At 59.0% G+C, this 26915-nt stretch overlaps 1 protein-coding gene across 4 annotated transcripts in view; it reads right to left on the bottom strand.

Annotated features, from left to right (window-relative positions):
* Nucleotides 1–1020: 1020 nt before the first annotated feature.
* Nucleotides 1021–26915, bottom strand: part of KIF21B (kinesin family member 21B) — a 47732-nt gene continuing 21837 nt past the window's right edge. Inside the window, exons 13-36 of one of the 4 annotated variants that reach the window (XR_006815555.1) lie at nt 26399–26516; nt 25455–25646; nt 23483–23682; nt 21687–21794; nt 21128–21196; nt 20534–20766; nt 20018–20165; nt 19563–19757; nt 19361–19462; nt 17986–18151; nt 17740–17791; nt 17497–17554; nt 16626–16831; nt 16470–16544; nt 14685–14798; nt 12757–12795; nt 10682–10818; nt 9585–9765; nt 8317–8481; nt 7878–7995; nt 6921–7091; nt 6179–6378; nt 5505–5688; nt 1021–5075 (exon numbers count right to left, since the gene is read on the bottom strand). Coding sequence is in view for 2 of the 4 variants with exons in the window: in XM_045982756.1 (XP_045838712.1) it covers nt 5021–5075; nt 6179–6378; nt 6921–7091; nt 7878–7995; nt 8317–8481; nt 9585–9765; nt 10682–10818; nt 12757–12795; nt 14685–14798; nt 16470–16544; nt 16626–16831; nt 17497–17554; nt 17740–17791; nt 17986–18151; nt 19361–19462; nt 19563–19757; nt 20018–20165; nt 20534–20766; nt 21128–21196; nt 21687–21794; nt 23483–23682; nt 25455–25646; nt 26399–26516 (3102 nt within the window). In the remaining 2 variants the exon portion in view is untranslated. The remainder of the gene's footprint in view (nt 5076–5504; nt 5689–6178; nt 6379–6920; nt 7092–7877; nt 7996–8316; nt 8482–9584; nt 9766–10681; nt 10819–12756; nt 12796–14684; nt 14799–16469; nt 16545–16625; nt 16832–17496; nt 17555–17739; nt 17792–17985; nt 18152–19360; nt 19463–19562; nt 19758–20017; nt 20166–20533; nt 20767–21127; nt 21197–21686; nt 21795–23482; nt 23683–25454; nt 25647–26398; nt 26517–26915) is intronic. The other 3 variants (XR_006815556.1, XM_045982756.1, XM_045982757.1) reach the window with 3 other exon arrangements.

Raw genomic sequence — 26915 nt, 5'->3', positions numbered from 1 at the left:
AAGAGGGTGGGCTTTATGGCACAGAAATTATGTCTTCATAAAACTTTTATTAAACATGTTTTCTTGAGGGGTGCCTGGGCGGCTCAGTTGCTGGGCATCTGCCTTTGGCTCAGTCCTGATCCCAGGATCCTGGGATCGAGCCCCACACTGGGCTTCCTGCTCAGTGGAGAGCCTGCTTCTTCCTCTCCTACTTCCTCTGCTCGTGTTCTCTCTCTCAATCTAAAATTATGCGGGAGGGCGCCTGGGTGGCTCAGTGGGTTAAAGCCTCTGCCTTCGGCTCGGGTCATGATCTCAGGGTCCTCGGATCGAGTCCCACATCAGGGTCTCTGCTCAGCAGGAGCCTGCTTCTCCGTATCTCTCTGCCTACCTCTCTGCCTACTTGTGATCTCTGTCTGTGAAATAAATAAATAAAGTCTTTAAAAAAGTAAAATAAAATTATGCGGGAGCCACGGATTCCTGAAAAATAGTGGGAACGGGCCAAATATACGTGGCAAGGGAAGGACCTACATCTTGAATGCATCACACACGGTGTCCTCTGGGCTCTGGAAAAGGCACTGGCTGTGTTCGTGAAAGAACACCGGTGCTGTGGCCGGGCGGGTCGGGCTTCCAGTCATGGCTCTGGCCTCCCTAGGGCTGACCCTGAACGTGTCCCTTCCTTTCTGAGACTTTGCCCATTTCTGAAAATGAGAGCACCACCGATCACACAGAGGGAGTGAAGATCCAGGGAAAGATAACTGAAATAGTGCTTGGAATACAGTGGGTGCTCATTAAGTGCTGGGGCCCTCTTCCAGCTCACGTACCTGTCCCAGGAGACAACAGAGAGTCTGCAGGGAAGGCAACACTCTCAACACGGCTTTCTTGTTGGGCAAGCCCCACACTCACAGCCCAGGAGAGTCTCCTCAGGCTGGGCCCAGCCCCAGAGGCCCGTCCCACCCGCCCCAGCACCAACCCCCCCCCCCCACCCCAGGGAGGGGCCACCAGCCCGAAGCTGGCAGCTCTCAGGGGACACACCACGACAGATAATGGTCATTCGGGTTTTATTCATGACAACTTCTTAGAACACACAGGTCCAGTCTAGGAACGGAAATGTACAGCATGAGGGCTTAAATAACTTTCATACACTATGTACAGTCATCGGCCGAGGTACAAAACATATTTACATCTTGTGCTATAGCCGCGTAGTGAGGAGGGCGTAAGCCAAACGAGACCCTGCAGCCTGGGCAGGGGTGATCCCTAGAAAAGAGCTGGTGGGCAGGGCGGGGCCCTTCAGGGGTCTTCTCTGACCCTTGGCTCTTCTTGGAGTAGTTCCCACTTCCCTACAAAGCCCTCGGGACAAGGGTTCAAAAAACTGGACTGGGTACGAGAAGGATTGGGGGCTCACTGGAGTGCTGGGGCTGGGCAGGGTGTGGGGACTAGAACGAAGATGCCATAGAAAACGTAATTTTCCTTGTCGATTCTGTCCTTGCACATAAGAGGGCAGTGAGGGATCCTGGGAGCCAGGAAAGTAGGGCCAGGCCCATGGAGGCCTGTGGGGCCACTGGCCAAGCCCCAGCTCCTGAGGCTGGGCCAGGACGCTGGGCTAAGCTAAGAGAGCGGGAAGCGGTTTCCTGTTTGGGATGGCAAACAGACAGATGCCACACGTTCAGGCCGCCGAGGGGGGAGGGGCGGGGAGAAATTCCCCCCTTCGCAGGGCAGGCCCTGCCCGCCCCCCACATGACGGTGAAGACGCTGGGCTCAGGCTAGGGCTGGACACGCCGGGGGCTGTGCCCACGCCCACCGCAGACTGGTCAGAAGATGCCCCCGGGACCTGGGCTGGTCTCCGTGAGGGGAGAGAGCGGGCCACTTCTAACTGCACAGCCGCAGCCTGCCCACGTCGCCACCACACTGGGTGGCGTGAGAAAGTCCCCACCACGGTCTTCCCTACAATGGCTTTGTGCTTTAGCTTGCCCTCTGCCCAGGTGACACCGCCCCAGGCGGGCAGCAGGGCTGGACAAGCGAGGGCTGGAGCTGTAGTGATGGGACGGGGGTAGGGAAACCACTCCCAGATCCACAGATGGCCCTTCCCAGACCCACTGGGGTACCCTGACCACCTCAAAGGCTTGGGTGTGCCTTTCCTCTTCCTTGGCAATCTCCAAAGGCAACTCCAGATGCCACCTTGGGGAACTGTGGCTGTCATGGAGGGATCGGCTACTCAAGTGACAGCAAACACTGAACTGATTAATACTTAGAATTCCGGGACTGTGCCCAGAAGGCCCACAGGCAGTCAGCTTCAAAAGCATTTGAGGGGGGGCTCAGCCCCGGGAACAGGGAATGTGGCTCTGGGCTCCTTAGGCTCAACAGGGCTGGGACCCAGCGTGGGCTCAGGCATTTAAAGACTTGGGGTGTGGGGTTGAGAGAGGGAGCTAACTCCTGGGCCGGCTGGGCCGGCATTGGCCCCGACTCAGGTCTGCAAAGTAAGGAGTAGGACAAGCCCCCTAGAAGCAAGACAAGCCCTGGGCTGAGCCCTGGCCTGAGCGAGGAAATGCCCCCACAGATGCAGACACACTCAGTCTAACTGCGGACAGAACCAAGCTGGGTGAGCCCCCTGGACCCAGGTCTGCCCAGGCCACCCACCACCAGCCCTGCTCTTTGTGCTCAAACCACAACCATTTTGTGCTTCCAACCTTTAGGGCACTGGGGGCCTGCCCCCTGACTGTGGACCTTGGACATCCCTGGAGGAGTAGACAGAGACTCCGAGCTCTTGGAGCACAGATTTCAGAAGGACTCAGGGCTCCCGAGGGACTTCAAGTTTAGAGTCAATGACAGTCGCCAGGACAGCAGAGCCGGCCTGCCATGAGGTAGCTGACCCAACAGAAACAGCAGGAAGTGGGCAACGCTGCTGAGCACCTCTCGCAGGCCCTAAGGTCACGTCTCGCGCAAGAACGGGCCTTTGCAGCTACAGTACCGTTCTGGGCTGGGGCCGCCCCAGCCATGGGGGCAGCACAGTCTTTTGTGTTTCTACGGTTTGTAAACAGTCATGCACATGGAGTCTTTCTTACAGGTTGCAAGGTTGAAGCTTTCCGATCAGGTGGGGAGAAGGATGGGAAGGGAAGAGGCGCCTGCTTCCACGTGGCCTAGGGAGCAGCCGGGGCCCCCTGCGCTGGCTGGAGGAGGGGCTTCCGTGGTGCAGGCAGACTGTCCCAGGCTCCAGGAGGCCGGTGTTCCAGGGTGGGCGCGTCTTGCACATACTAGCTTACCCGGACTCCACCACTGGGGCGGGCAGGGACCTCCCAGGACAGGGGGGAAGCAGGGCTGGGGATTCAGGCCCCGCAAGTGTTTTTCCCTTTTGCTGCTAGGATGGCCTCCTCTGCCCTGTGTACCCCACCAGGGCCGCACAGAGGGGGCTCTGATCGCCTGGCCAAATACGCAGGGTCACAGAGGACAAACACAGAGCCACCTCTGGAAGGCCTAAAAGTCACTGCATATCTCCGAACAGAGTTGGGGCTCCTGGACCCTCGGTCCTCCTAGACCGAGGACAGGAAGCACAAGACCCGTTAAACACTGGAGAATCCTCTATGGATAGGTTGGGGCGGAGGGATGTCCCAGGACTCCTCCCAAGGCCCGGTCCTGTAAATTCAGAATTTCCCCAACAGGGGGCGCTGGAACACAGATTTAACCACATCCCCAGAGCGGTGAGCCCACAGCCCCAAGGCAAAAGGAACTCAGTGAATTTCTTCTTCAACGCTAATCTAAAAGGGGAGGGCCGCTTGCCCCATGCCAGTTTTAAGGCTTGAAAACGTATCTCCTGAATAACCAGAGAGAAAGAGGCCAGAAGGACTCCCGTCCCTGTCGGGGTGAAAACAGGTGAGCTGGGGACGGGGCTGGGCCATCCTCACCATCCAAGCCACCCCCTGGTAGACACGGTCCTCTGAGCTGCTTCTTACGTGGCCCACACAGGACTCTGGGAAGGGGGGCCCCTGGCCCTGGGCCGTGGGGTGGAGCTCCCCTGCCTTCTGGGGGCAGCGGGCACGGGACCCCGCTAGTGCAGACACATGTGGTGCCGCGGGCATGGCTGGTGTAAGGCTGCCCAGCATGGGGGCCAGGCCCCGGGGTGGAGGAAGGCACTGAAGCGTCAAGCGGCCTAGAGGTCAGGGGTGCACTAGAACGGTCCCTGGGGGTAAAGATGGGGACGGGCCCGAGCTGCAAAGCAAACAGAGGAAGTGGCCCTGGAGGGCTGGTCGGGCGGATTCCCTTTGGGATTCCTGGCCCCCGAGTGCTGAGGGAAAGAACATTTGGGGGCGAAACTTCAAGTCAGTGTCCAGGAGGCAACCGCAATAAAATAAAATAAAATAAATAGCGGAATTATTTCTGACCATCTCCCCAGAGGAATTTTTCTAGCAGCTCTACCTTGGCCCCATCGGAGCGGGACCCCAAGGGATGGCTGGGGTCAATGGGAAATGGCTGTTGGTGGCCAAGGGGCTAAGGGTCAGCTGCAGGGACCAGCTGCCAACACCTGGTTTCCATGGTTACCTGAGGACTATCATTTTGGGCTCAGAGGCAGGTGCAGTGGCTGCAGAGGCTGGATTAGGGGACAGAAGGGGAGGCCTGCTCATGGGAGGGGCACGGCAGGGGCTGCTTCGCCTCCCCCTACAGGTCCCCGTGACTGGGCCAGAGGTTAAGGAAGGGCTCGGCCAGCTCAGCAGGAGAGAATGTGGCCAGAAGGAGGGCAAGGGGAGCCCGAGGGGCTGCGGGGAGAGAGATGAGACGGGGAAATGCCCTTTGGCTTCACAGCTTAAATTCCTCCTCAGCCTCTCTCTCTCCCCCGAGAGGCAAGGGGAATAGTATCCTGTAGGAAGGTCAAGGGAGAGGCAGGAGAGCAGGAGAGGGGCCATACCCGAGGCCCACACCCTCTGTCCCCAGGGCAGTTGGCCCCGTCAGACCACAGCTTCCCTTCTGTGCTGTCCAGGCTGCCGGGGCGGGGGGCCGAGGGTCTGGGGGCCGTCCTCGGAAAGGCAGCTGGGGTGAGCTCAGCTGCGTGCTCCTAGGGTGGCCCACGGGGTAACCGCCGCACGCTCCAGAACTTCACCGTCAGGTCGCTGGGGTGGAGGAGGACAGAGAGGGACTGGTCAGCTCTTGAAGCGGGCCTGGCTGGCGACCCCCCAAAATAAAGCATGGGCCGGCTTCTCCAAACTCCCCACATGTGGCTGGGGCCCGGGGGCAAGCATCGCTGAGGAGGAGGGCAGACTGCAGGGGCGGAGGGGTGGCTGCTGGGCAGAGGGAGAGGGCCTGGGGTCTCCAAGTCCCCAACAGAATTCTCCTCGTGGGCTTTCGTTGGTGTTGTTTTGTTTTGCCCAGGCCTGGGTTCTCCCCCTCTGCCTTCTGCCACCTGGCGCCCCTCTCCTGGCGTCTGCCCGGCTAGTCATGCTCGGAGGAGGGTGGGAGGAAGAGCGGCAGGCGGGGCGTTCCCTCCAGGCCAGGCAGGGCGTGAAGGGAGAGCAGGGAGGAGGAGTAAAACAATCTCATACCGTTGAGAAGCAGCTCAGACCGAAGTGGAGAAAGAGAGGGAAGAGGAAAGAGGGGCGAGTGACAGAAGAGGCGGGAGGGGAGGGTCAGGGCAGGGTGGTGGCTCGGCCCTTTATGGCCAGGACTCGGCGAGGAAGGCAGGGGGTGAGTCCGGGGACGTAATTCCACACCTTTACCCGGCAGTCACTGTTGGGGGAGAGAGGTAGAAAGGCAGAGAGGACAGACAGGAGGAGATGGGGAGGGAGAGAGGGGAGAGAAGGGACATGGTCGGACGCGAAGGAAAAAGACGAGACCCCTCTGAGGAGCTCCCCTGTGGGACAGAGGCCTGGGCAGCCCCTGGATGGGGACCAGAGCTGGGGCAGGAGAGAGGCGGCTCTGTGGTCTGACACACGTGGACGGGAGTGAAGACAGCCAGAGGGGGGCTGCCGTGGGAGGGGCAGGAAAGGCTTGCAGACAAGTGGGTAAATCCTGACCTGGGGCCCAGCACCTTCCTGCTCCCCTGCCCCCGGTGAGCACTCCTGGAGGGCTAGCAGAGGCTAGCGGGCACCGTGGGGGTCTGTTCCGGGAACCGAGTCTGTTGGGACAACCGCAGGGGCCCCGAGGCCCCCCATCTTGCCCTGCCCACGCCAGGGAGAGGGGCGGGGAACGCACACAGACCTCTCTGCCTGGCACCCACCTGGAAGCAGTGAAGATGTGCTTGGCGTTGGTGCAGATGGCATTGATGGGGCTGTCGTGGCCCCTGATCTCGCCAATGGGCGTGAAGTTGTCCACGTTCCAGACCTTGATGACGCCCGCGCGGCAGGCGCTCAGCAGCATGGGGCGGCCCGGGACAAACGCCAGGGCACACACCCAGTCCTTGTGTGCGTTGGGGATTTGCTGCGGGAGGAGCAGAGCCAGTGAGGCTTGGGGGCAGTGCTGAGTGGGGAGAAGCCAGCAGAGTGGGAAGAAGCTGGCAGAGGACACTGCGGTCACCGGGCTCCCCTCTGCCTGTGGGGTCCCCGGCCAGGCAGGTTGGCAGCCCTGTCCAGGAGGTGGGCCGGGTGGACCCACGCTGGGGATTGTAGGGGCCCCGAGATAGGTCCTTTGGCCTCCCACTCCGAGGCACACCTAAGATCCTGCAGTGGTGGAGAACCCTTCAGTCCTCTCAGGGGTAAACGCTCCAAGAAAGGGAACACAGTGAGTGGCTGAGCTTTAAGTCAAACTTAGGGACCAAGAGCAGCCCCTTTCTTAAAAGCAGCTGTACACGGGAGAGTAGAGGGGAGGCTGCAAGGGAGGCAGGGGAGTGGACACAAAGGGGAAGAGGGTGGAGAACAGGCAGGCTGGGGGAGCTCTGGCCCAAGACCCTAGGTCCCCAAGGCCGTGCCTGGACTGGGGAATGGCCTCACCCTAGCCCACCCCTTCCCTTCCACCCACTGCACCTGAATGAGCTCCTGCTGCTCCAGGTCCCACTTCTTGATGCCATTATCCCGGGAGCCACTGAATAGGACATCTCCCTGGATGGCAAGACACTCGATACCGTCATAGTGTGGGGGTTCAAAGTTGTGGGTGGGACCAATGGTGCCCGTCACACACTCACCCAACTCGAACATCTGTGGGAAGAAAGACCGGTAGGGCACGCCAGGACCACCTGCCCAATCTCACACAGCACGGCGGGCCCCAGGAGCCGGCAGACCCAGTGGCCCTGGGGGAGAGGAGCTTCCCCAGCAGGAGACGGCTGCGGGAGGGGCGCCACTTCTTCCAGGGATAGAGGACCTGAAGGCTTGGGTCTTGACCCTTCCCAAGGGGACTGGGGCAGACTGGGTTAATAGGTGAACGCAGGGGGTGACCCCACAGCTCAACAAGCCGCTCTTACAGAGAAAGGTGGGTTTGGGGTGCGAACCTCCTTTTTCGATTTCTTTTATTTTTAAGTTAATATAATATTACTTGCCCTTGGAATAAAAACATGATCATACCAACCACCCTCTGCTTCCCAGTTTCTGACTGTGTGCCCATGGTGTGCAATGACGTAATTGGCGAGTAAACAAAATTAGCGTTGTTTGCTATCCTGTGTGTTCTGTTCACATTTTCTTAGTTCAGGAGACGCACTGCAGCCTGCTCCACGGCTTGTCCCTAACCGACGTGACTGCTATTCCAGCCTTAGACATCTGGGTCACGTTCAATTCCGCACCACTTACAAAATAGCACTGCGTCTGCTTTCTGCACACACCTCCTTGCCTCTTTGGGGTGATGTCTTCAGCATAAGTCCCTAGCGGTCTCATTCTTTTTCATGAGGGCTGGCAAGGCCCCAGAGGGAGGGGGTGGGGGAGGGCAGGAGGAATTCGGAGAATGTTCCCCACCCCACACCCCCTGTCCCAGAGGGAGGCCTTCTCAGGTACCTTCACGTAGTGGTCCTTGGAGCCGGTCACCACCAGGTCGTGCTGGCTGGCGGTCTGGGTGACGGTCAGGCACATCACAGGCCCGATGTGGCCAGTCAGCTTGCCAACCGGCTGGAACCTGCAGTAGACAGAGGCCCGTCAGTGGGGGGGACACAGATCAGAGGGAACCCTGGCTTGTGGGGGCTGGTGGGAGGTCTGCCCTGGAATGAGTCTGTCCGGCCAGGGTGCTCTCCCTCCCTCAATGCAAGACCAAGAACCTAGACATCAGTTACCCGGTGTCCTGGGGGCCTCGGAGGACAAGGATCCCGTATCTCAGAGCAGAGACCCAAGCCCAGCAACTGGTAGGAATAGAGCAGCATGGGGTTCTGCCAGCCCCAGTGGGTGGCACCCACAGTGGAGACCCGGGGGCCCTCCGCGGTGCGCCCCACATCCCCCTGACCTGCTCAGCTCCCAGATGCGGACGGCGTTGCCCGAGGCGGCATACAGCATGGTGCCTGAGGGGCTGAGGGCGATCTGGTTGATCTGGTGCTCCCCCTGAGCACTGGTGATCGCACGGGTGGATGCGGCGGCACAGGCGTCCCCAGAGGTCACCTGGCCAGAGGACCTGCGGCAAGCGAGGAAGGCAAGGTCAAAGATCAAAGCGGTCCATCCACACAGGCCAGGAAAGCTCGAAGCTCTCAAACCTCACTCAGACCAGGCCTGATAGCCCAGCTCTTCCAGGAAGCCTTCCCTGGCTGACGGGGGTGGGGGGGGGCCAAACTCCTCCTGGAAGTTTCTGGTCTGACGAGGAAGAGATCAAGGATGGCAGTGCCTCTTGACGGCCAGCAGAAAAGTCCCTGTCCCTGAACGGGGCTCGTGGAAGCCACTTAATCTCTCTGAGTCCCAGTTTCCTCCTCTGCAGGGAGAGGTGATTACACCCATTCCATTTACCCTGCTTCTTTAGTTTTTTTAAAAATAAAAGACGACTTTTTTAGAGCAATTACAGGATCACAGCAAAACGGAAGGGGATGGTTTCCCCTGTCGCCCTGCCCCCCACACGAACAGCCCCCCCATCATCATCCCCAGCAGAGGGGGGCCTTTGTTACAGTGGGGAGCCCACCCTGACAGAGCATCGTCACCGCGGGACACAGGCGACATGAGGACGCGCTCGTGCCGGACGCTCCGTGAGTCCGGACCAGTGCGTGGCGACCCACATGCACCATCACAGTCTCAGGGGAGCTTCGCCGCCCTCAGAATCCCGTGTTTACTCTCTTTTAAGGATCAAGTTGCTTATAACAGCAACGCTAGGACGAAACATGGCTCCCGCTGGGACAGTTTGGTTTTGCAGGGGCCCTTGTCTCACTTCTGTCTCCCACGTGTCCATCTGCCTGACAGGTGGCCAGCGCAGCGGCGGTCAGCCAACAGCCGCCTGCTGTCCCCACGCAGGTTCCCAGCTCCCCGTCTGGGCTCACAGGGGCACCCAGCTCAGCCCAGGGCCTGGGAGGCTGAGATGGAGCATGGGGGCCAAGCAGGCCAAAGGCTCACCCAGGCTGCTGCCCCAGATGCTATTCCCCATCCCAGGGACTCCCACCTCGTCCCTCAGAGTCAGGTCGAGTCCCCTAAGGGCCTCTGTGTTCATGTGGCCCGATCAGGCTGTACTGAGTAGGTCACGCGGGCTGGGCATGGGTACCCAACCCACCACCGAGGGCCAGCTCGGGGAGTACCTACGTGAGGGTCCGGATGCATTTGGCCGAGTCCCGGATGTCCCACACCTTGATGTAGGAGGCAGACACGGAGAACACAAGCCCAGAGTGGCTACAGTACTTGAGGGACACCACATTGTTGGGGTGGCCCTTCAGGGCCGCGATCTCCTGGCCTGTGACCAAGTTCCACATCTTACAGCTGCGGTCTGCGGGAGGCAGGGAGAGAGCCACGGGGACGACGGACGCCAGTCAGCAGGGGCCTGGTAATGCACCCTCCCCACCCATGGGGGCTGTGGCGGGTGGGGGAGACGGTCCAGAGACATCGAGGGAGAGGGGCCTCATGTCCGAGGGACAGGACGATGCGCCCGGACGAGCTCAAGTGCTGTGTGTGTGTGCAGAGAGACTCAGGAGAGGAGCTGGTCGGAGCTGCAGACCCGGGTTTGTCAAGCCAACTCCGCAGACACCAGAGTTCTCTGCGTCTATTGCCAAGGTACCCGGGCTAAAATGAAATTCTTCAGCTTCTGCTGTCTGTTCCTACAACTGCTAATAGCTGACAAAATTAAGGAACAAGTGGCAAGAACCTTTGAGGGGAGAACCTGGAATCAATCAACCACACCCAGAATGACAGTCGGCGCCCCTCGCCCTGCAAATAAAGATATAGTTGTCTTTCCAGTAGCATGTCTACTGCAGAGCTGTCCTTTGTGCTGGTAAAATTTTTCTGATTTTGTTGCTGAGATTAAGTAATCATGACTTTGAGGGGTCATAGGGCTTTCTTAGCTGGAAGTGCTAGGGTAGACATCGGTGGGGGGTAGTAGTGTTGGGGCACTGGGATGAGCAGACAAGATGGGGCACCTGAAAAGACTTCCTGAAGTTTCTGAGGAAGGTTTGGAAGGACGTGCTGGATGGAGACCAGGGTCAGCTATGAGGGAAGGCTTGGTTGGGGATACCCAAGATGGGGAGCTGTGAGCCAAAGCAAGAGACATGAGACAAGGTAGTAGATAAGCCGAGCTCACATCCTCAACTCATGGGGGCTCTGGGTTTTCATCTTCACAGCCCACTCTGGCACGGGAAGCAGGGATGGATGAGACCCTAATCTTACTGGCCAGTCTGGGTTCCACCCACCTTTGGATCCTGTGAACAGTAGCTCGTCTGTGGCGTCCAGGCAGAGGATGGGCCTGGTGTGGCCCTCGGCCATGGAGACACACTGCAGTGGGGCTGTCCTCGCACCCTTGGCTCCTCCAACGGGGGTGATGACGCCCCTTCCCAGGAGAGAGGGAGAAAGGGTGCACCTGTCAGCCAGGGAGACTGAGCCAGCCAGGCTGAGCGAGGTACACAGGTAAGAGGGGGACAGAACCAACAGGGAACTAGGGCCTGACGAAGGCAACCCCAGAGACTTGAGCCCAATGCCGTTCATGTCTGAGAGTTGGGGACAGGCTGTGCAGGTGGGAAGGGCCGGTCTGTACGAGAACCTGTCAGTCACCGCCCTGAGCACGCCTAGGGGAGCGAGCTGTGGGCGGGAAGGAGGAGACATGGACACTGCCCAAGGGGAGCTCCCATCTGATGCCTGCCTGACCCAGATCCTGAGGCCTAAATGCGCCCAGGCCCTGGAGGCCCGAGGCCTCGACAGGGACCGCACACTGCTAAGGTTACCCCAGGGTGCGGCGAGGGGTGCGGGCCGCGGTGGTGCTCAGGCTGTCCACCTCCCAGCACCTTGGTGCTGGGACAGCCCTCTGTCAGCGACTTCTTCCGGGGCCGGCCCCTCCCAAGCAGAGACACACACGTTCACTCCCACCCACCCTCAAGCCCCTTTGGGACCTGCACAGTCAGACCTGTGACTGTCACTTACAAAGGCCGAAATCCCTCTAGGGGGCCCCAGCTCAGCTCTGAGTTAGGGATGCCCAGGGTCCCTAGGGAATGAGGCCGCATGCACCTGGGGAAGCAGTGCCTCGCTTCCCATGCACAGTGTGGGAAGGAGCACGAGCACCCCCTCGGCAGGCAGGAGCATTTTGTTAAAAGCCAGCCTCCCGGAGGTTCTGGAGAATGATCTTTTCTCAGTGAGTGTCTTTGGGAATGAGGCCCTGGCCGAATTAGGTGCAGGTCTGAAAATATGTTCTAGTTCCTTCCCAAAGACAATGCTGTTCCTGACAGTGACGCTGTATGGCCTATGGTCTGCTGAAATGAGCAGTGTTCCTGTCATAGTGCCTCTCACGGCCCCCATGGACGCAGCCACACCCCCTGCGAGGACGGCAGTCAGAGGGCCAGCTGCCAGACAGGTGTCACAAGTGACCGGCCCCCAAGCTGGCCCAGCTCCCTGCTTCCAACCCTGGTTTGGGCCCAGCTGTGTGGCTGTGGAAAGAGCCCAGACCGCTGTGGGAAGTATGTCACCAGGATTACCCTCGTCACTGAGAGAGGCTGGGAGGCTGGCTAGCTTTAGGTCATGGCAAAGCCTTGCCCTCCGCAGGCAGGCTTGCAGGCCAGGAGGCGTGGTGAGCAGGGGGCGCTCTGGGCGAGCTGGAGGGAGCTCAGAGCCTAGCGCTGACCACCGGCCAGTCAGGAGCTCAGGCCCACCAGGTCCCAGGAAGTGCTCCTTGTTGTGCGGTGCTGTGCTGGGGAAACTGTCCCCTGGTCACCCCAAAAGCTGGGAAGGGAGGAGGTCTCCTGGCAGTCCTGGGCCATGTGCCAGGAGGTGTGGGCAGCAGCAGGCTCCCTTGGTGCTCCTCTCAGAGGAGCTGAAAAGTGCACCTCACCAGCACAAGCTGAGCCAGTCACAGGGATGCTGGAGACAGCCACGCACACCCGGCCGGCTGGGCCCTGCAGGCCCCACGACTGTCTGCACCCCTGCCCCTCCCCCAAGCCCTCAGCAGCACTCAGTCCCAGCCCCGGCCCACCCCAGGCTCCCAGGCTTTTCCCGTGCCTGTCCAGGAGACAAGAAGAGAACAGCACCTGTGGCAAGCAGCTATGCCCCCCTCCCCAAGCCCCCAGCTCCAGCCGGGCCTGGCCAGTGTGAGGCCATGCAGCGACCCTGAGAGGGAGGGAGGAACCACGGGGGGAGGCGGGAGGGGGGAGGCAGGCCAGGGAGGAGGGCTGCATGCTGAGGACTGGGGTGTGCAGGCGGGAGGGCGGTGAGGCAAAAGGCAGACAGGGGAGAGTAGAGAGTGAGAGCTGGGGAGCCAACACGGGAGACATTCTGTGTGTACCTCAGGACCTCCGACAAAGAGGAGTCGCTGTCATCAGACCTGGGGAGGGCAGAAAATTAGCTGGATTAGGGGAGAGAGGAAAACACACGAAGGGATGGCAGAGGCAGCAGCAGCGTGGCGGGTCAGAGGGCGGGTTATTCTCTTCAAGGGCAGCGGGGAGAGGCAGGGGTCAGGGCGCTAAGGGACAGCAGGAGAGGAGGTGGGGAGGGGTGGGCCACCGGGGGTCCCTCTGTTACCAGGGCAGGGGTGAGGAGGGGACCATAGGAGCTGTGGGAGTGCCAGCCCCACACTCTGGAGAGACGTCTCAGCTTGTGGGCCATTTGCTGGTTCCAAGCCCCTGGCTGCCCCATCGTACGAGCTGGGGACTCTCTGCCTTGCCCCAGCAATGCTCCTCCATGCCTGAGGCCAGACGAAGCCATGCTTGCTGCTACCTCTCCCTGGGAGCTGGCCTCTTGCAGCGATTCCTCAGGGACTTACTAATTCACAAAGCCCACTGCCCCAGCGAACCCACTGGGGCTATATCTAGGAGCCGGGCCTGCACCACACATGGGCCCCAAGACCTGGCCCATCGGATAGGACCAAGGTCTGCAAGACCACCAGGCTGGAAGGGCCAGAGTCCCGCGTCAGTGCTTCTGGAAAAGGGACCTGTTGATTGCAAACATGTGGTGGGGAGGCGGCGCCCCGGCTGGTGTGGTCCAGGTTTGGTACCCGCCTCCCGAAATGGGAACTGAGCCAAGGTGGGTCTGGGGAAAAGGCAGTATTTTGACCCAAGAAGGGGTGTTTCTGTGGGGAAGGGCTGATGTCAGGTGCCAGGTGCAGGAAGTAGCACTTTCTAGCCTGGGCTCCCCGGAACAACAGCACTGCGCCCCTCCTCCCTGCCAGGCTACAGAAGCTTTTAGGGAGCCTCTCAGAGGCTGCAGAGATGGGAGAAGCCAGAGGGGGGTCCAGAGCGTAGGGAGCACAGAGAGGGGCACACGAAGGCTAGGATCCCCCCCAACCCAGAGCAGAGTCCCACTATTTGGAACATATGATGGAGAATGTCAGAAGCCCAGGGTTCTGGGGGTGCCTGGCCGGCTCAGTTGGTTGGACGACTGTCTTCAGCTCAGGTCATGATCCTGGAGTCCCGGGATTGAGTCCCGCATTGGGCTCTCTGCTCAGCAGTGAGTCTGCTTCTCCCGCTGACCTCTCCCCTCTCATGCCCTCTCTTGTTCCCTCTCACATAAATAAGTAAAATCTTAAAAAAAAAAAGCAGCAGCAGCAGCCCCGGGGTCTGGACCCAAGTCCTCCACTCTCTACATGAATGTCCTCAGGCCTCTCTAAGCCTCGTTTCCTCTTCTGTGAAACGGAAAACAGTTCTCACGGCTGATCTGTGGTCCACACGAATCACACATACGAAAACCCCCTAAATGCGGGACCACCCTTCGCCCCGGCCGGACTCGCCAGAGTCCCAGCGGCCCCACCGGAGCTATACTTATAGCTGGGCTGAACCGGCCTCAGGAAGGCAATTGGGAGTCCCTTTCTGCGGGTTCAGAAGAGCCCCTGGGGCCTCATCTGAGCAGGGGCAGCAGGGAGGGAGTGGCCCAAGTTCCAGGAAGGGGCTTTAGAGAAGAATGCAAGCGTCAGCGGAGGAGGACTCAAGGCGCAGTGAGTGAGTCCCCACGGAGGGCCGGACCTGTACGCACAGCCCTATCTGACTGCCCCCCATCCCCCTGGCTTCCGTCCTGCCCTCTCCTGAGGTCACAGCATGGGGGAAAGGAAGGGTCTGCGGTTAGAACAGAAAGGGCGGAGATGCCCGGAGGCGCTCCAGAGCCTCATCTCTAGGAGAGGCTGGGACAGCATGGCCAGGGGCCAACCGGCTACCCGGGAGAGCCTGTGGCAAGGGCCAGCCCACCTCCTCCACACCCTCCCGGGCCTGCCCTGGCTCTTACTTGTCCAGTGCTGAGCCTTGGCTCTGATTACTGGTGAGACGAGAGAAGACATTCCGGTCGTTACGGGGCCGAGTAGGAGGGGACGAGGGAGGCGTGAATCCCACATCTGTGGACCTGGGGAGTGGGGACAGAGCGGCATCTGTCAGGGAGCACAGCCCCAGCCCACAGCTTCCAGCACCACCTTCTGTCCAGTTTGGAAGGCCCGCAGGGCGGGGCTGGCTGTGCAGTGATCCCAGAGCCCAGCAGACCTCCCGTCGTCATTATTCATGGATGCCATACTTGGGAATTCACCTGCTCGTTACAGTGTATTTGTAACCCCAAATGAGCTCTCACACGGCTTTGAGGGTCATTCCCAGACATCAAGCAGAGCAGCAAGAAATCCAAGTCCCCACGTGTTCCCAGCGGAGGTCAAATGAGGTGCTTCTCTGCCTGCCTGTGGCCTTTCCTGTGGTCTATTTAGGGCCATGTTTTTTGCATTTTTGTGCTTTTTGTTGGTGACTCATGGTTTAAAACGCCCCCAAAGCATAGTGCTGATGGGCTGCGTGGCACGTGTCTAAGCACAGGCAGGCTGTGCTGTGTCTTACGGAGAAAATACACATGTTACACAGGCTTCATTCAGGGGGAGTTGTGATGCTGTCGGTTACAAGTTCAATGTTAAGGAACCAACAATATGCATTAACTAAGGTGCCTTTAAACAGAAACACACATAAAGCAAAGGTCTGCGCTGATTGGCTGATGAAATAGTGTGACCAGAAGCTGTCAGGAACCCAACCCTGCATTTCCCCATGAGCAGAGGCTGACTCAGTGTTCACCGTGCTTAGAAGAACCTAAGTGAATCGAGGTGAATACGGAGGATTCACTGTGTCGTCAGGGAACAGTCGAAGACTTCACTGCTCTGCCCCATTCCAGCAGCGGAACGTCCCTCTTTAGAAAGTTGTCTTTAGCTTTGGCCTAAACCCTCCCTTTCTTTAGAGAGTCTTCATGAGTTCGGCCTAAGTCCCTCGGACTGCCGCCTAAGTGTGTTCTCAGAATGCACAGGCGAAGGGATGGTCTACCACCCACCCACCTACCTGCCAAAGGCCCTACCACAAGCCACCGGCATGGGCATCTGCCCAGGCTTTGGACAGACAGGAAGGCTGGGAGCCTGAGCAAGTGCTCCTGCCACCTACCAGGTCGGGTGACAAGATGTCTTGATCCCCTGCTCTGCTACTACTTCATTGTGGGACCTGGAGAAAGCCATCAGACCTCTCCGAAAATCAGTGCATGGACCAGACGACCCTAGGAGGCAGGTGATCTGGAGATCACCCGGGGTCCTATAGAAGTCCTGAGGGTCCCGGACCAATTAGAGACTTGTCCACTGTTTTGCAATCATCTCCCAGTTTTTCTTTAAACATATACGCAACTCTGACATGACAAGACCTTAGAAAGGTCACGTGCGACCTCAGCATGACAAGACCTTAGAAAGGGCTGAGACTCCCAAGGAGCCCTGGTCATGAAAAGGAGCTGAAGCACATCAGGACGCTGACTGCGGAGGCGCCAACATTGAGCCCGCATCAGCCAACTGGCAGTGGGCTTAGCCATCCGGTTCAAGGTGCTCATGGAGATAATGTTTGCTAAGCCCACGCCTGGTAGGATGGGGAAGGGACCATTAGGGGCAGCAGAATGACTTAGTAAGATTGTCCCAGATTCAAGTATGCATGACGACCTCCAGAGTAGACCATCACAGTGACTCACGCACCCCGCGAGGGCCGTGACTCTGGTGCAGGTTCGGAAACGTGCTCTCACCTAATGGGTTGCCCTCGGTCATATGACTTCCTTCGGGTCAGAGGGGATGTCTCCGTGCCTCGAGACTGCCGGGGGCTAGAACAGAAGGGTCCCGTGAGGCCCAGACCTGACTCCCTGCCCACCCTGCTGACCCATACCCCTGGCTCCCCTCCTTACAAAGTACTGCCTCTGCTGGGCAGGCTGATGGTGCGCGAGACCTTGTCCCGGTAGTACGGGTCTCGGACGGAGAGGCCCACTCCGTCCTCTTTGATCTCAACAAGGGAGGCAAGGGACTTGGTGATGTTCTTGGTGGAGCTGTCCAGCGGGGGACCCAGGCACTCAGCTGACACAGCCTTCATTTGGGCAGACAGCTTGGGCTCACCCTGGGAACGGAAGGACTGGGGTGAACCAACTTGCCCAAACATAAAGGGGGGCTGGGAGAATTCTAACAAAGGAAATAATGCCTCTTGGCCTACGGTAGAACCACCAATGGAAGAGCCAGGTGAGTAGCACCCAGAGACCCTCTCTCAAGGCTTCTAGAGAAGCCAAAGCACTAAATGGGTTTTAGGGCCCTTATCCAGACTCTGCACACAGAATGCCCAGGATGACCTCTTTGCTCATCACCACCGAATCAGCTTATCCAAAAAACTACGCACAATTCACTGTTCTCTGTATGCAATAAATCCTGTTTCTTAGTGCAGACTAATAACTGATCCCTCGTTGGTGGGTGCTGACTCCCATACTGTTGAATCAGTTATCTGCATGCAGAATAACGGAAGGTCTAGACTTAGTCTTTGACCCAGAGCATGAGGCAGAGTCTTAGGCAGGAATGGGGAGATTGTTGAAAGCAGGGCCTCTGGCTCCGGTGACATCACTGGGCAGTGACTCCAGCCACTTCTCCCACCTTCCACCCACCTCAAAAAGAATGGGTTGTAACTGGTTACACATCTGGGGACCTCCCAATTCCTCCCCGCTGGAGGCAATACTGAGTCAGGGCTGGGGGGTGAGGACAGAGCCACAGACCAGGCCCTGAGGCAGTGGCACTCACCTTGAACTTGAAATCATCATGGCTGGTGGAGCCTTTCATGGTGAATGACTGGGAGAAGCTAAGGAAGAAGCAGAGGGAGTTCGGGATCCTGAGAGCCTTCGCACGGGCTCTCTGAGCCTTAGGCCCTGGGTTCCAAAGAGCCCCCAAACAGGCCTAGCCCTGGAACCCTATGGCAACACGCCCCCCAACCAGCCCCAGGTTCATGCTGTGAGCCGACCGCTCCCTCCCGACTTAGAAACTCACCTCCCCTCAGAGAACTCGGAGATCTCCTCATCCGTGCTGGCGTAGCCATTCTCTGTGGGAGGAGAGGAGGGTTGAGAGGCCCCAACAGAGTGAGGGGAGGGGGGATGGCCTCCCTCCCACAGCTCATCCACGGCCATCAGACTGGGGCTTCTGAGGGAGTTCTGGGGGCGGTGAGGGTCCCCCTCGGGGGTTCGAGCTAGGCAGCCCTGGGAGAATGCCGGAGCTTCTCGCCCACAGCCGCCGTACCCTGTTGCACGTTGTTGATGAGGGCCTGCAGCTCGGGATGCGCCTCCGCCTTCTCTCGCAGGGCGTCCAGGAGCAGATGGTTCTGAGAGGAGCCTGCTATGTCGGTCTGCCTCAGCCGCCCCTCCAGCAGCCGGATCTGGGCCTCCTTCTGTGCCACTTGTAGCCCCTGCAGGCAGGGAGACAGGCCTGCGTTTACCCTCCCCAGCCTGGAATCCTGGGGACCCTCATCACCACCCTCACACAATCTGCTCCCAAGACACCATGGGGGGTGCCCCGTCCCGACATCATGCCCGTGCCTGCCCCAGAGCCGGACTAACTCCCCGACATCACCCGCGTGCCTGCCCCAGACCAGAGACGCACCACCCCCCTGCTTAACTTTATTCACATCCACGGGTTGGTGGAGGTCGCCTTAGGCTACACTTCCTGGTTATGGGCTGAACTGTGTCCCCACCCTCCCAAATTCCCATGTTGACCCTCTAACCCCCAGTACCCCTGCATGTGACTGTATTTGGAGACAGGGTCCTGAGAGAGGTAATTATGTTAAAATGGGGTTTTTAGGGTGGGCCACAATCCTGTATCACTGGTGGCCTTAGAAGAAGTCAGGACGCAGGCGCACACGAGGGGACACAGCATGAAGCGGGAAGGGGGTCCTTTACAAGCCAAGGAGAAAGGCCCCAGAGGCAACTAGTCCTGCCGGCGCCCTTAACCGTGGACTTCCAGCTCAGAACCGAGAAAATCAGTCTGTGCTGTTTGGTGTCCAAGTCTGTGGTACTTCATCACGCAGCCCCCCAGAGGAACTCAGTCCCCTGTAACCCGGAGGAGAGCCGGGAGCTTCCCGCAGACAGGGGAAGTCTCCCTGGCCCCTCGCCAGAGTTACGCTGCGTGGATACTGGGCGGTGTCTGTCCCCAAAGACCACAGGCCCCAGCAGGAAGGTGGCCCATCCTCCAGCCAGCTCTCTGTCGGGGACAGAGGACAGGAGCACAGGCCATCTGATGGGAACGGGGTCTTTCTGCTTCCCGCTGCCCCAGCCCTGGCATGCACACTTCTCCCAACACGCCCGAGCTGCTGGGGACGCGCCTGGACCAGACACGAGGGTCACTTCTAAGGGAGGGCCTGCTTTGTGACCGGCATCGTGCCAAGCCCCAAGCACGCGTCACCTTGTGAAAGGCACACAGCAAGCCAGGAGCTTGGTGCTGTCCTCGCCCCAGTTTTAGAGCTTGGGAATCAGAGGCTGGGAGAGAAGCAGCTTGCTCTAACCTGTAAGTGATGGGTCAGGAGCCAGGCCTGTGTACCTCCCCACGAGGGGGGGATGACAGAGATGCTGTGACTGCAGCTCCCACCCCCCCACCCCGGCCAGGAGAGCACCTGGCCCACCTTGTCGATGGATGCCTTGAGGAAGTTGTCCAGCAGGAGGCGGGCTTCGGCCAGGGAGCAGGAGCTGATGACCACAGATGTGTCCGTGGAGTCCAGCTCCTCCTAAGATGGAGAGGCAGAGACCCCCTGTCACCGAGACTGCCCCAACCCCCCGCATCCCTCCTGCCTCCTCCCCGGCCACCGGGCCAGGCCCCGCGGACACCTTGGTCTCCTCCAGCTGTACAATGGTGGCCTGGCAGTCGGTGATGCTGTCGTTGATATAGTCGATGTTGGCTGCCAGCACCTCGATCTCCTCGGCCAGCTCCTGCAGGCCCTTCTCCTCCTCGGGGCTCTCAGCCTGCAGCCTGTCCCGCTTCCTCCGCAGCGCCTCCTGCAGGAGGAACAGCTCCTCCCTTTTCTGCAGGGAGGGTGATGGAAAAGCTTCAGGTTCGAGGCTGCCCAGCTCTGCCCACTGTCCCCTTCAGGTTGGGTCCCTGGGTCCCCCTGCACCCCTGGATTCCAGAGCAGGCACAAGGAGTGGGTGGAAAGGGGAGGAGGCGGTCTGATGAGCCAGAGACATCAGAGTGGCAGAGACATCAGAAGTGCCAGAGGACAGGCGGAGGGGAGATGGGAAGGAAGCAGAGGCAGGAGCCCCGGGCCCCCTGTGCTCAGGCCCACCTTTATGAGCCGCTCCATGTCAGCCTCTAGGTTGACAATGGTCATCCTCTGCATGACGATGTCAATGATCCTCCGTTCCAGGGACTGCCACTTGAGCCTTGCAGCCTTACTGAAGCTCTGGCTGGCCCCCTTCTTCTGGAACTTCTTTCTGGGAGACAGATGCAAAGGGAATTAGTTGGGAGGACTCCCTTTTATAAAGTTTTCTTTCTCTTTTAAGTTTTCTGTATGTATTTGGTCATTGAACACTGTTAATAACATGTTCTTTTGGGGGAAAATGCATTTTTGAAATCATTTTGTTGTATTTTATCATTTTTTTCCAGCATAATAAATGTACTCTTTAATCCCTATTCCTTATTTCCCCAACCCCCTACCCATCTGGTTAGGAGCACACTCAAGCTCTGTAAGTCCACGGGCACCCCTGCACCCCCAACCCCGTAGCTGACAGCCGTGAGGACCCATCACAGGACCCCATGTCCCCCAGGCTTGCCTCCCCCTGGCCCTGCCCGTCCACCTCACCTAGCAGGGCGGGTGCCATTGACAGCAGGTGAGGGGTGGTCCCCCAAGAAGTGGTTGATTTGGCGGTTCCACTGGCGCACGATGCTGGAGACGGAGCGGGCCCCTGATTCAGCCTCAGATGATGTGGTGCTGGCTGACACCTCAGCCCCCGAGTCCAGCATGGGCGGCTTCAGTCCCGCACGCCCCGCCACCCGCTCGGACATGGGCTTGGCCAGGCGCCTCAGTGCAGAAACCTGGGGCAGAGAACAGAGGAACCCAGTGAGGGGGGGTGACTCTGGACTGGGGGATGCCAGATAGGATGAATCCATGGGACTGCTCTGTCCTCGCCTGAGCTGGGGACTGAGAGACAGCCTAGGGCTCTCTGATGTGAAATGAACACAAGAGACTTCTACCTTTCTCAGGCCTCTGGGACCGGAGCCTGCAGCCTACCTTCATGCCTCAGCCCTCTTGTTGAGTAAGGCCTTGTGACGGGCCTCATGCAGGCTCTGCTCCCCTATGTGTGCTGAGTGACAAGGGAGAGCCAGAGCCACCGGTGGGATTGTCCCCTCCCGACTCCAGAAGAACTCAGGAGAAAGGGAGCCGTGTCTCACTCACCTCCTGGGTTTTCCTCCTCAGGACAATTTCCTGCTGCCGCTTCTGGGACTCGAGCGCTCGGATCTGAAACTGTGGGTGAGGGAAGGGGGTTGGCGTCCACACTTAGGCCCCACAGCCTGGTCTGCCTAGCTCTGTAGGTGAATGCCTGGCTTTTGGGCGGATTCTCGTGTAGCCTGAATTCATTGATCGTATGTGACCCCAAGTGTGGCCACCCCATTGCAGAGGTCACTGCATAAACCGTTCTCTGGGAGCAGGGAATTCCCTCAAGATCTCATCCACACCATGGCAGGGAACCCGTGACCAGCGGGCTCAGGGACAGGAGCTGCACAGTCCCAGCTCTGGCTTGCTGGTGACCCTGGGCAAGGGCCTGCCCTCTCTGGGGCTCGAGTCTCCCCACCCCCTACCCTGCACTAGAGGTGGTGGACCAGGAGCCCGCCATGCAGGTTTCCTCCCATGCTAGGCTGTGTCCTGCTGTGTGACTATTACTGCTCAGGGTCGTGGAACCCGAGAGGCAGTCAGGCACACAGGGAGGTAGTGGTCCCCAAGGGCTGCCCCTCACCTCCTGTCGTCGCTGTTCCTTCTTGAGCTGAGCAATCTCCCGGTTCCTCTTAGTCTCCACCAGCCGCCGCCGCTGCTGCTCCTCACGCATTTGCTTCATCAGGGCCACCTGGGACCGGCAGGGGTGGTGGGGGTGAGGCGTGCTATGTGTAGGTAGGGACCCACACCCTCCAGGGAGGCCTGGCTCTGAGGATGCTGGGCAGGGGTGACAGCTTGCCGGGCCACACTGGCTTGGGGCTCAAGGGTCTGGAGTGAGGGGTCTGCTCCCACTCCTTCATGCGAGCTGAAGCTGCCGCATGCCTGGGCACCCTGCCGGAAGGAGTGGCCTTTCTGCCAGCGCGGCTGTGCAGGTGTGGCCACTCTGCAAAGTTTAACCTTGCCCCCCACTTTCAAATGTCACGGCCCCCGGTGGCCTCCTCCCTGAGCCACCATCCTGGGTCTGGCCGTTCGAGGACCAGTCTGGGGATGCTCGAGGCAGCACTGTCCTCTGTCCCATGGACAGCTGAGCAGGAGACAGGGGTGAGGTGAGAGTCCAAGCCACATTCTAGGGCCAGGCTCGCAGTCACAATAAAAGCCACCACCATTTATCAAAAACATGCTATACACCAAGCATTGTTCTTGTGACAGTCACATGAGGGAGGCATTACCATTCTCGTTTTATAAACAAGGAAATGAACCTCAGAGAGACAAATGACTTCGAGTCATAAAGCTGGGCATGAACGGTCAGACTTTTGGCCCAGGTCATTTGAACCCTGCCCCCAGTCTAGCTCTTACTATAGCCCCACGGAAGACAGCATGCCAGTTCAGAGCAAAGCCAGGGATCAAGCATAGGAATTCTGGAACCTGGAGTCGTCGAGCTATGGCGAAGGCACAGAGAGTACCATTGGTGTAGCCTGAGACAACTCGACCAGCTAGAGAGCCGTGTACCTGGGGTCCCCTCCCGCCACGTCCTGGGGCCCGAAGCGTGACAGTGCAGTGTACACAGGGTTTTAGACACTTTCCAAGTAACAAGGAAATGAAAGTCACGCGGAGGTCGATCCTTCTGCCACTGAGGCCTCAGACATGACCAGAAATATCACCAGCCTTCCCTGCCCTGAGGACAGTCTTGAGAGGAAATGGCTTGGGAGGGAGGGAAGCAAGGCTCTAAAGGGACTGGGGGGAGGGGGGGTTGGCTTCGGTCTCAGAAAGCAGGCTCTGCAGGGGTGAATCTACAGAGAGGAGGGCGGCTTACTGCCGTGGGGTCTTCAGGGTCCAGAATGAGTATTTTCCCCAATGATGGGCACTGAGTAGGGCAGCGCAAGCCTGACCCCAGATGGTGGTATCTGCTGGGGTCAGGGGTCAGAGGCTTCCTGGAGAGGAGCTGTGTCCCCCTAGATGAAGAGCCATCCGCCCAAAGGCGCATGCCTCCCTTTCCCATGCACAAAATGGGAGTAATAACCGGACCTCCTTCATGAGGTTCTCCTCAGGGCTTTAGTACCTACGCTCCTGTACATTAGGCGACTAGCCTAGAGGCTGGTCACAGTCAGCATGCGAACAGTGGTGATTACTGTTATTCTTAGACTCAGCCCCCCTCCCCCACCCCGAGAGAAGTCTCAACAGGTCCTCGGGCGGCCTGGCCGCAACTGTAGTGCACCGTCCTACCACGGGAGGCAGTGTTGAGCAGCATCACCCCCCACCCCCACCCCCACCCCCACCCAGCTCCTCCACTGTCCCTCTACTGGGAGAGGCGGCTCCTCCTGGAGGAGGCACCTGGCTCAGAGGACAGTGTCATCCTGGACCACCCCCCACATCGCCTACCTTGGCCTTCTTCATCTCGGCCACCTCGGCCTGCAACTTCTTCAGCTCCCTCTCATAGCGGGACTGGTTCTTGAGCAGCCGCGCGTGCTCCTTCTGCGCGGCCTGGAGCTTCTGCAGGTCCCGGTTCATCTCCCGAAGCCGCTTCTCGTAATCCGCCTTGATCTTGTTGGCCTTCTCCTCCGTGTAGCACTCCATGGTGCCTGAGAGCGGCAAGAGGCGGCTGTCAGTGCCACGCGTGCCCAGGTGTTCTCAGCTTTGAGATCAGGGGGTGTGTGGCAGGAGGGGGTGCCTGGGTGCCAGTTTCCCTGCAGGACGGTGAGCAGGTCACACCCTCTGTGTGCCTGTTTCTTATTTACACAATGAGAGGATCAGGCTCCCCTTCCTGCTCTGACATTGTATTGGACTTTGAGCGGGGTGTTTTCATCTCAAGATCCACGAGCCCCCGGTCAACAGCTTCCTGCGAGCGTCCTGTGGGCCACCCCTGCTGGCTGGGTTGGGACCCATGACTGCTGGAAAGGGCCAGGCCAGCGGGAAGGAAAGAGCTGTAAGCAGACAGTGATGCAGGCCAGAGCAGAAGGAATAGGCAGATTCTCTATCCCTGACCTTTGCTATCTGAAATGCCAACAGGCGTCTCCATGGAGATGCGTGGCAGATATCTCCGACTTAACGGGCACAAAACCAGACTCCAATCGCTGTCTCCTTCACCCCAGCAGGCTCCCCTGTCTCCGTAGATGTCACCACCACGCTTCCAGAAGCTCGTAGACTGGAGACATCCTTGGCTCCCCTTATACCCTTCACCTAGTCAATCACAAAACCTTTTGTCTCTGCCTTCCAAATGTACCCGGAACGGGACCACTCCTCACCACCTCTGGCCTAAATCCTCTTTCACCAGGATCTTTTTTTTTCTTTTTAAAAACTTTTTCCCTAATCATTCACCAGGATCTTGGTTAATACTTTTCTAACCGGGCTCACGCCACCACTTGCATTCATCTCCCTACTGAGCAGCCAGTGCCCCCCCCCCACATGCTTTTAAAACCTGCATCACATCCCTCCCTCAAAACTCCACACCTTCCTGTCTCAGAGAAGAGAGTGACGTCCTTATAATGATGGGCGTGACCTGGTCCTATAGTTCTTCCATTATCCCCCATCTTGCTACTGTCCCCTTTCACTGTGTTCCAGCTGCCTGCCCCTGACCACTCCACCAACCTGTCAGGCCCACTCCTGCCTCCCAGGCTCGGCATCTTCTCTGCCTGCAGTGCTCAGCCCGTGCTCCCTCTCCCTGAGCCTTCTCTCACGTCCTTTGGGCCGGTTCACACGTCACCTTCTCCACCACAAGCTCTTTGTAAGACTTCGCACCACTCCCTGCCACACCCTGTCCACTGTCCTCCCTCCCTGCTGTTTTTTTTTTTTTTTTTCAAGGCACTGATCCCCATGGGGCATGTCACAGACTCAGCTGATTTATCTTATTTCTGTGTCTCTCTCCACCAGAGCGTCCCCATCGCGAGACAGGGTGTTTTCTTACTTCAGTGTCTAAAGCGCTGGAATAAGGTCAGCTCTGTCAGACCGAGTCGACAAATGTTTGCTAAGTCAGTGAATGAATGAAACAGTGATTGAATGGATGTGCTAAAGAGCAAGTGTAAAGAAGATCGAATGGGACGAGTTGGTTTGTAAATGGTTTTAAAGGAGAATACTCAAGGTACTGAATGTAGAAAAGCAGCGGCAGGGCATCACGCCGTGTGCCTAGGGAAATAAAGGATTCTAATACTTAAGATGCTAATAATACTTAAGATGTAAAATGTAGCATAGAAGTGGGCCTAGACATAGACATTGTTGACAGTGGGTCAGAGGGCCACAGTCCAAGGGTCAGAGGACCAGGGAGATCCCAAAGGTGCCAGCTGCCGGGGCTTGTGACAGCGGAGAGCCCTCAGGGGAAAGCGAGGGCCCGGGGAGGGCGGGGAGGAGGGGTCCTCACTGAGGTTCTGCAGCACGCGGTCGCGCTCCAGCTGTGTGTCCCGGATCTTGTTCTGAAGCAGAATCAGCTTCTCCTCGTACTGGTGCTTCAGGGTCTGCAGCCGCCGCTGGCTGTTCTCCAGCTCATCGATCAGCTTCTGCTTGATCTCGATCTCACACGTCAGGTCGGCCAGGTCGGCCTGGAAGTTCACCTCTGTGGGGCAGAGACGGGCTCAATCCAGTGCCCGGGGCTTAGGGCGGGAGTGGGGTGCTGGGGGCTTTCCGTTGGTCAGCCACAGCTGGCCTGTGACCCGAGGCTGGAGGCAATGGTAAGTCCCACGGTGGGTAAGGGCTGCCAGGTGGGGCAACACATGAGAAGACTGGCCTCAGGAACTGGAGGCTGGCCCAGGAGCTGGCAGGGGCCGTCTAGGCGTCCCACCACCACTGTTGTGCCCCAAGGCCAATGTCTACCTGTCACAGATGGCATGGGACCCAGCCTGGGGGAAAAAGGCTGTGTGTCAGAAATGGTGGCAGGACGGAAGGGACAGGGCAGGTGCCCCCCTTTAGAGGAGTGGGTTTCAGCAGCATTCAAGGCCCGGCTCTGCACCTGCCACACTGGGGAAAGTCACTAGACTTCTCTGGGCTTGGGGGAGCTCCAAACACCTATGCACAGGGTTGAAGAGAGAACGGAAAACCCCAGGCCCCGTGGCCTATGATGAGTACTGCCATCCGTATCACCACTGTTGTTGGTCGTGGTGGTGTCATGACTGGGAGTCCCGGGCCCTGGGCGTCCACATTCTCCGAGAACGCAAATAAGGCCTGACTCCAGCCGAGGGGCATGTGGCTCAGGGTCTTGTAACTGGAAGGTCTGAGCTGTTGCGCTGGGCCAGTGCTGACCGACAGCCCACCTCGGGCACCTGCCACTGGGCGTGTCACCTCCCCCTGCCCCGGCCTGGGCACACGCACCCTTCTCATCAGGGTCTGAGTCCGAGTCCACCAGGCTCTCCTCAGTGCCCGAGTCCTCGTCTTCATCCTCACGGCCCTCCTCTTCCTCACAGCCACTCTCGTCTCGCTCTTCCTCCTCCTGGGCACCAAGCACCATTAGGGGCGGCCAGTGGGCCCTCCTCACTCAGGCTGGACCTGGCCTCAGGGAGGCGAGCCCAGAAGCAGAGGGAGTCTGGGCAAGGCCTCAGGTGTGTCAAGAGGGTAGGGTACGGGGCAGTCAGGGCCCCCTGTGCCCACCCCCGTCCCAAAAGAGTACCGCCTGACTCCCCCAGGAGCCGGGGCAAAGCCGCTCTGGGAGAGCCGCCCTCCCAGCCTCACCCATTTGGGATGAGGTGGGGGAACTGAGGGGTGGACATCACGCGACCACAAGTCCGCCACACTGGAGGCAGACCTAAGTCCCTCCCCTGCCCTGCCAAGGTGGTCATAGGGCTCCCCCCACTCGGCAGGGACACGAGGTGGGGGTGGGGGAAGGTAAGCA

This window comes from Meles meles, chromosome 17 (genome assembly GCF_922984935.1).
Source record: "Meles meles chromosome 17, mMelMel3.1 paternal haplotype, whole genome shotgun sequence".
NCBI classification, from domain to species: domain Eukaryota; kingdom Metazoa; phylum Chordata; class Mammalia; order Carnivora; family Mustelidae; genus Meles; species Meles meles.
The sequence above is the reverse complement of the archived record's forward strand: the minus strand, read 5'-3'. Positions and strand labels throughout refer to the sequence as shown.